Source organism: Elephantulus edwardii, unplaced genomic scaffold, assembly GCF_000299155.1.
Source record: "Elephantulus edwardii isolate Elephantulus edwardi_28Jun2011 unplaced genomic scaffold, EleEdw1.0 scaffold00234, whole genome shotgun sequence".
NCBI lineage: Eukaryota > Metazoa > Chordata > Mammalia > Macroscelidea > Macroscelididae > Elephantulus > Elephantulus edwardii.
The window spans coordinates 3,568,943-3,578,132 of record NW_006399984.1 but is presented as its reverse complement, the minus strand read 5'-3'; the positions used below and the strand labels follow the sequence as shown (position 1 = coordinate 3,578,132).

The 9,190-nt window shown below is 39.2% G+C and overlaps 1 protein-coding gene across 1 annotated transcript in view; it reads right to left on the bottom strand.

Annotated features, from left to right (window-relative positions):
• Positions 1–537: 537 nt before the first annotated feature.
• The window catches only part of LANCL2 (LanC lantibiotic synthetase component C-like 2 (bacterial)), a 155,469-nt gene continuing 146,816 nt past the window's right edge, over positions 538–9,190 (bottom strand). The window contains exons 7-9 of the mRNA XM_006898597.1: positions 7,174–7,350; positions 6,859–6,931; positions 538–653 (exon numbers count right to left, since the gene is read on the bottom strand). Coding sequence (XP_006898659.1) covers positions 538–653; positions 6,859–6,931; positions 7,174–7,350 — 366 coding nt within the window. The remainder of the gene's footprint in view (positions 654–6,858; positions 6,932–7,173; positions 7,351–9,190) is intronic.

The window sequence follows — 9,190 nt, the reverse complement described above, 5'->3', positions numbered from 1 at the left end:
AGTTCAATTCCCTTGTGAAAAGTTTTTGCCCACAAAGCAGCAGTCTTCCCTTAACCCATTAAGTCTCTTCTCCAGTTTTGGAATAGTGCCCATGGAAAATTTTGAAAAAGTATCATCCTGGGGGGTTATCACATTCTATAGCTACTGAGAGACAAAAAGAATGCCCTCCCTTATTCCCTGCTTCCATGTTATGTACAGAAGACTGGCTGCCACAGAGCCTCATGCATAGTGGCTTAGACTGATGAAAAGAAGACAGCTTTTTGGTTAGAGCAATATATGCCTGCAGACAACACCAAGAAACATGCAAACACTATCAAGAGTCCAACTGTGAGAAATTCAGATTCTACACCAGTGAGGCAAATGCTATCAGAGCAGGCTGATATAGACGGCTTCTCCACTCATGCTCTAACTGTAGAGGTTTTGGAACAAAAGAGACCTGTGAAGGTATATGCATTTTTATTTTGTCTCTTTCAGGATTCAGAGCTGGCCTGTGCTCAGCATTAAGCCACCTAGTGGTTTTTTATTCAAATGGTTATTTTAGTTTTCTTTTTGCAGCTTTTTACCCCTCTGCGAAGAGCTAAGTTCAAATGCTGGAAGCTGTGAAGTCTCTGGTTCGAGGATGTCGGAGAGGAAGTAGATGGCACCAGCCATGCCTGTAATATCAAACAAGGATACTTTACCAATGGGTGCTATGTAGTGTCTACAAAGCAACTTCTAATTATTTCCTTACCAAGATTTATAAGGAGAAGGGAAAGGAACTGACAGTTTTAAAAATTACTTTATGAAAGTTGTTTTCAACATTAGAAATCCTTGTACCAATACCTAGCAGGTGTTTACTATGTCAGTATATACATTTTTTTTTAATTAAGGAAAGATTTTTAGATTGCCTTTGAGGTTTATGTTGGAACATTAAGGTGATTCTTTAAAGGATATTTTATAAAAAACGTTGTGAATGTCACTATTTAAAATTAAAATTTCCCCTCTTTAGAGACTTTATACTTTTATTCCATTCAAACACCATTATTTTCATGCAGATGTTATTTCCCAACTGAATCCCCACAGTCACCAAAACATGGGTTTTAAACCCCACTCAAAGGAGTTTCTAAAAAATAGAGGCAAGGACAGCTCCAGGGCTCCAGGTCTCATTCAAAACTCAGAACTCATCGTGTTCAAGTTGGAACCAACTCATAGCAGACCCTCCAGGGAATTGTTGAAAAGGCTGAAAATTGCAAGGGAGGAAATTATCCACATTTCACTCTCCCAGGCCCTGGTGGATTTGAACCACAAGAAAGGTATCACCTCTGGGTAAGCAGATCATCTCCCTACACACAGACCTCACAGACACTTTTAATGAAAATAATTCCTCCCCTAAAGGGTTTTGCTTATATTGATGTAAAATTGCACATAATGTAATAGATGTTACATGCATTTCCAGCACTGCATGCATCCACATCAAAGTCCTTAATGGTAAACACATCATCATTCATGATCCTGGGTGTCCTTTCCAGAGAGCTCTAGTATCCTCATCTCCCAGAGGCAACTACTGTTCTAATTTTATTCCACCAAAATTTCTTTGCCCGTTTCAGAACTTCATAGAATCATATAGTATAGCTGTTGGCACTTTTCTTCTTCTTTTATTTTTGCATATTTTTTCCAGAACCAAAATGTTATTTATTTAATATATTCAACAAAAAGCCTCAAACAGAGACTTAATTAAAAAAAAAACAACACATAACAAAACAAAAAAGATACCGCAGCTTCAGATATAGAGTCTTATACAGAAATCAGGGAAAGTATAAACCAATTAAGGAAAAAAGATGACAACACAAGGAAAGGGGCTGGACAGACCAGGTCAGGGCTCTTGGCTGGAGACTTGCTTCAAGTAGGTTTCCTGTAGGTACTTCTTAAAGGTCACAGGATTTTTCCAGAGTCCGGCAATGTGTGTGTTCAAAGGGCTATTGATGTTGGGACAGAGAAGAGGATGGTTCTGCCATCACAGAGGGTGGACCACTTGTACTTCAATATGTCAAGGCAGATATTATCCTGAGTATCCACGCTGGGAAGGGAGCTAGGAGTGAGGGATGTCACCGTGGGTGTGTTGTAAGGGTAGCCACTAGGGAACTCTAGGGAGAGCTTATATCTCAGGTCTTCATATATTGTGCAAGCTGCTTCATGGATGGTCCCCACACATTTGAAAAGGTTTTCTAGATTCAGCAAAGGCAGATCCCTTTGTTACTAGACATCATAAGGATCATCAGCTCCTGAGTAGCCTCTTGCTAATGGAGCCCTGAGCAACATCTGGGCACCTTTCTGAGTGGTGACAATGCTGGCTGTGGCTAGGTCATTGTTCTGGGAAGCCATCCAGTTGGCAGAAGACAACACAACTCAGAAGACACAACAGCAACTGCCACAAATTTTTAAATTTTTTTATTACATTGTATTTCATTCATGTACTACTGTCTACACAATCCTTCATTCATATTGGGCTTCATGCAACCATTCTTGTACACTAAATTTCATAAACCAATCACTATCACGATTGATCTATGCCTATTTTCATGCATCTCTTCAAGTCCCCATTGACTCTCTCCTATTTAATGCACTTCCATCCCTGTCCCATCTGCCCACTAAACTCTGCTATCCCAGTGACCCACACCCTCCTCCAATATGGCAGGTGTGCTCTCATGGATGTGCATATAATAACCAGCTTTTTGTCACTGCTGAGAAGAAGGCCACACTTTCTCATTTTCCTATTGTGTTTGATGAAAGAGCTCCAGTAGTTAAAAGCCCAAAAACAACTGAACTATTAGAACCTCTAAGGGGTAAAACCGAAAACAAAACAGTGATCCATGCATAATGCCTTCAAGAAGGAGCCTAGGACATTGTGGCCAAGCTGAAAAGGAAAACTCTTGCTTTGGCTGGGTAGGGAATAGACCAACCCGAGGAAGCGCTTGTTGAGAAGAGCTACAGGTCTCCTTCACGACCACAGGACACTCATATCTCCACTTATCCAACAGGAATTCACTTAGTGAAATTGCTGCTAGTTCTGTATGCCAGGCATTTTGGTGACATATGGAGAAAAGCAACCTGCTAAACTCTCAGCCTTTAGGGAATTATAGACTCATAGGTTTTTTCACATACTGGGACTTGGAAGTTGCTATTATAAACTGGCATGAACTCCACCAAAGAGTTCAGATATGATGAGGGGAGGGGAAAACCAATATAATCTTTGACAAAGTTTCAGTGAATTTATTTGGAATTAAAGTCACATTTGGATGAGAAATCATCAGTTAACATAGGTGAAAACAGGTCTATTTCCTATCTTGGTGTTATTTTAATGCCTAATAAATTCTTTGGACCTTTGTTAGAGGTGTGAATGGTTTCTCTGCATGCAACAGTTGAGACTCATCCAGGATCCTGAGACTAAGCACACTCTGTGTAACTAAGGAGGGTGAGATGAAAACTTGGTGCTCAAACTGAAAGTGCATTGTGCATTCTCGATTATCTGAGGACTCAGATTCCAGGTCCAATTTCGGAATTGAACCTCTGCTAACTGTAGAATTTCTGTGAGAAGTTATCTGACTTCTATATCCTTTCTCTTATGTTGTGGACATCATGAACAACTCTGCTAAGCACAAGAGACCTAACCCTAACCCTAACCCTAACCCTAACCCTAACCCTAACCCTAACCCTAACCCTAACCCCACCCCCTCAGTGGCCCCATCCTTCCTTTTCTCTAAGAAACACATATAGCATTCCTTGGTTTTATGTGCAAGTATTCTTTGGTGAAATACAGAATGCTACTTCCAAAGGTATTCCTGATCCAAGCCATGGTGTTTTCTATTGCTTCATATGTGTTGACAGTTGGAAAATTAAAATTAAAAAAAAAAGAGAGAAAGAGAGAAGAATCAATGCCTCTGAATTGTGGTTTTGGCAAAGAACATTGAATCCCTCTAGAACAACAAAACACACTGGTCTTGTGTGTTCTTCTAGCAGAACAAACACACTGGTCTCAGAAGGACAGCCAGAGTGCTCCTTAGAGGATGGTGGGACCTGGTTCGATAAACTTTCAGCATTTTTTCAGGAGGGGCCAGTCACTGGAAAAGAACAGCATGCTAGAAAAGGTAGTGGGTCAGAGAAGGAAAGAAAGATCCTTACCGAGATGAACTGACACAGTAACTGCAACACTGATCCTAACTTCAACAATGACCTTGAACATTTTGGAGATTGTGAGGCAAGGTTTAGATCTGCTGCTATGATTCAGAACCGATGGGACCTAACAACTTTAAAAGGGTGCTCAGGGTCCTACTGAGACCCCTTGGTGCTTTTATGGTAGAATACTATGGGTTCCAAGTCTGTGTTATACCCTGGGTGACAGAATGCATTTAATTCAAAGAAGGATGCAAAAAGATTTGGGGATTTTTAGCTAAATAGATTTGTAAGAAAATCAGAAATAAAACCTGAACATAAAAAAAAATTGAAGCTCTGATAAAAGAAAAATCACTAATAAGTGATCTGATTTTTTGTAAATCAGAATTACCATCTTCTATCATCAGAAGTGGGCTGGCTAAGAGAAATACAAACATATTTTTCCATTATGCATGTTTGGTTTTTTGGTTCATGATGGTTTATAGCTTTTGTCTCTTGTAGTATTACTACTTTCATCATTTACATCTTTCCTCCATTTATCAGGATGTTGCTTGTTGGTGCAGTAGTGAGGATTTTTGTTATCTTTATGCTGAGGTATATTCCATACTGATGGCTTTGATAGTCATCAGTAACAGTAATTCAAGTCTTCTTTGTTTTCACCAAGCAAGATTGTATCATCTGTGTATTTCAGGATATTAATAAGTCTTCCTCCAATACTTAAGCTGTGTTCTTCTTCATATGTTGTTGTGTATTACTGAGTCAGAACCACCTCATAGCTGACTATGAGTTTTCAGAGACTATAAATTGCACAGGAGGAAACTGCCTATCTTTATCCCACAGATCGGCTGGTGTATTCAAACACAGTGCCTTTGGGTTCGCAACAGAACTCTTCATCACTGAGCCACCAGTTTTCTTCTTCTATAAAAAGATTTTAAAAAAAAACCCCAACCAATCTTCTAAAAACAACTGGATGTATAACTCTGTGACATACAGAGAGAATTACACACCATCACCAAATGCAGTTTATTCCAGAATGCAAAGCTGGCTCAATATTTTTAAAAACAACAACAAACCCAATCAATGAAAATATAATATTGACAGGCTAAAAAAAATTAAAATTGTATAAACGAATTAAATTACTATCAATTTATCAAAATACCTTTCATTATTTCCATGGATTATGTTAAAATTTTCTAATTCATACATGCACACATAAATATATTTAAATACATCTTTTTTTAATTTCCTTATAGGATTTCTCTTTTGTTTTCTTGAATTATATTATGCTTTGTGTGCTTGTAGCAGACTCTTTTAATTATTCTCTTTTACAGAATTCCTGTCATTTATTTCTCTTTAGAACTTTTTCTAATATTCTTATTTGTTATTTTTCTAACTGCTAGTATTATTCATACCCCCTATAATTTAGGTAATTGAAGCAGGAGTGGCATCCACTTCTGAAATAGCTTGCCTCTGGAAACTCTATGAACTCAGGTCTTTGGTTCATAGTGTCACTATGAGTAGTCTACGACTCGACAACACTTAACAACAACAAATATATTTAAAGAACAATTGAGATGCTCTGCTGGAGAAGGATGGGCAATCTCCTCCTGTACCAGTCAGAACCAATTTGACGGTACACATACACAAAATAAAGAAATAAAATAAAAACCACAAAACACCAATTGAGGCTTTCTGTGAATAATATCAATATTATATACACAATATTATAGATGAAATGCAGTTTATAGATGAAATTCTAAATTAAACACAGATTTCTTTTTTCTATTACTGAACAGCATTTTATGTTTCCTGAATATATACTTCATAAAAGGTCTAAAAATATGTGAAAGATGGTTACAAGTAGAAAATAGACTCAAGATAATTTTCAGCAAGAAAATAACTTGTCAACAATTGCTTTTTAGATCTGCAGATACTTTAACAGTCAGTCTGGAAACAAAGGTGCGCCTGATCCAGGCTTGGTCTTCGCAATTACTTGTTATGCATCAGAAAGCTGGACAATGACTAGGGGTAATAAAAGGAGAACTGATGCCTTTGAGCTGTGATGCTGGAGAAGAATATTGAATAGACCATGGACTGCTAGGAGAACAAAGGCGTTCATCCTGTTGAGGATGAAACCAGGGTGCTCCCTGGAGACAAGGATTCTAAAGCTCTGTCTGATATACTTGGGACATGTTGTAAGGAGGAATCAGTCCTTGGAGAGGGACATCATGCTTGGGAGGGTGGAGGGACAGTGCAAGAGAGAAAGAACTTCTACAAGATGGACTGACACAGTGACTGGGATAATAAGGGTACATGTGTCAGAGACAATAAGGTTGATTCAGGATAGAACAGGGTTCAGAGCTGTCGTACATGGGTTCACTATGAGTCTCAAGCAACTTGACGGCACATAACAACAACAACACCCATATATGAGGAAATTTAATAGTATTAGTCCACAAAGCTCTGTTATCATAGTCTGGAGGGACCTGAACTGCTAACCCAAAGGCCACACTTTACTGGTAGTTGGAATAACCTTGTTAGAAAGATGGGCAATTTCTTCCTGTTTGATTTACTGTTTTAGAAATCCAATAGAGGGTCATTTATGAGTTGGTTCTGACTTGATGGCAATGAGTGAGTTAAAAAAGAAACAGAAGAGCCAATTTCACTTACTTAAATGTTTGAATCTGTGGTGTTTTTCCTTTCTCTTACCTTCAAACAGAGAATAAGGTCTGTCAGGAATGCGGCACCCATGTGCTCCATAATCAAGACACCACTCTGCAAACTGAGAAGAGAGACATTTCTTTCAAAGAGCAGAGCTAGAGTTCATGTGGTAAAAGTGAAAGAAGACAGCAATGATGAGTAACTTTTGAACTTAAGTTCTTTAGAAGTCATTTTCCCTTATCAACTACCTTTGTAGATAAGTACTACTGTGACTTTTAATTGGTAGTCAAGATACTATGACATATACAGTGTAGAGACAACGGTGGGAAACAAGTTAAAAGAAAGAAGAAGAGGGTTTTTTACCTTGCAAGCTCTGTAGAGGTATTTTCTGTCTTGTGTGAGATGATACAGAGACAGGAAGGAATAGCCATTTCCAGCTGTTCCATGACAGATCCCATAGCCCTTCCGTAATAACCCTCGCTGCCAAATCACATCACTGCACTCCATAGCATCCTTCAAGTACTTCTCCTCTTTAAAAACCTGGCCAATTAAAAGCACAGCAGTTTGAAGAGATGTTTTTAATGCAGATTCATCTCAATATTTCTTTCTTGTTAAAAACAGACACTAAAAATGTAGCATGGCTTTGAAGATTTTTTAAAAGCTAGCAACACTACACAAAGTACCTAAAATCTAAGTCTCCTGGCCTATTCCTCCTTGTCCTCTTCCTAGTTCATGCTTTGCTAAAACAATTACAAAAATTGTTTTAGCAAAAAACGGCAGAATATTTTGCCATAAAGAAACCACTCTATATTTCCTGGGTCACAAACTCTATCATGCTAAAGCTTCTAAGCCTATGCAGAGGTTAGTTGAAGGCTGGTGATGTACAATGTCTGGTCATTTGTAGCAGGGATTTTCAGTATCCTGGATGTGCTCTATATCACACGACCCAGGGTCACACTGATTGTGATAGTTTTCCTCAAGGAAATCTATACAGAGCTTTTTTGAGTTCCAGGAAACTTGTGTGCCAGCTTGTAGAATTTAATGTTCCATCTCCACTCGGGTGTTCATATTTCCAGCTTCAGAGACAAACAAGCTCATTCATAAGCTATTTGTTGACTTGAAGCTGACACAATTGTGAAGAGTGACCTGTCTGTGTTCACCTTCCAAGACTTACTTTTGAATTCTCATCTTTCTCTTGACATTTCATTTCTTCCTGGTTCTTTCTCAGAACAGTAATTTTTACCTGTTTAGCATATTTTCTCCCTACTGCAAATTAATTTAGGAGAAACAATCTCACTTAGAGATGATCTATTTGTGGAATACCAAATAGGTTTTTCCTAATTGTAAATGATTATAGTAGTCTTTCTGGGCTTTTTGTTGAGAAAGATTCTGAATAAATAAGATAGGTAGATCTCAAAAAAGTACAACTATGATCAGTGTCCAGAGTTTAGGAGAAAAGGAACACCATGGACCTCTGGTAGGATAGCCTTATGGAGTTGCACTGTTAACCCAAATGCCACATCTCACTGGCTATTGAATCTACCAGGAGAAAGGAAGCAATTCCCACCTACCCCCAACTTGTGATTTACAGCTGGGGAAACCTGCAGGAAAGTCAGGGTTACGGTTAGAGTTAGGCATCCCTGGAATTATAGGTCCCTCCATCTGGAAGTCCTTGCCTCCATGGCTGCAGGGCCATGCCAGGGTCCAAGGAGGACAAGAGATTTTAGTATACAGAACTTCAAACAAAAAGAATTTTCGTAGCTCTCTTTGACAGAGGGCTGGCCAGCGAGCCTCTCTCTGTATATATATATGCAGAGCAAGTGGCAGTCCTGATCTCCCACCACAACAGAGACAAAGGAGAATACTAAGCTGCAAGAAAAAAGGTGAGGGGAGGTGTGGCTCGGTGCTAAAAGTGATCACTCTCCATTCTTTGTAGGGAGAGAGAACTGAGGATTTCCTGGGATAACAGAACGATCCATTTGGGGGTTCTTGCCTCCACAGCTGTGGGGTCATCTTAGGGGCAAAATAGGACAACAGGCTTTAATTTACAGAACTAAAAGCAGAGTGAAAATAGTTTTGTAGCTCTCTGTGAGAAAGGGAGGGGTGACGTGAGACTCCCTGAACGCAAGCTTCTTTGAGCTGGCAGACCTGATCTTGAAACTCGTGCCAATCAGAGACAAAGGAAGAGATTAAGCTCCAGGCAAAAAGGTGCATAAGAACCTGCTTGAGCCATGCAAAGGTAATAAAGGAGGTCAGAATTGCTTCCACTGTGGAAAGCTGGGCCACTTCAGCAGACAGTGTCACAGACAAGAGCCACAGATAGGCAAGGGAGTAGAGAGGAAGTTCCCACTCACTTGCTTTAAGTGTGGATCTGAAGGAC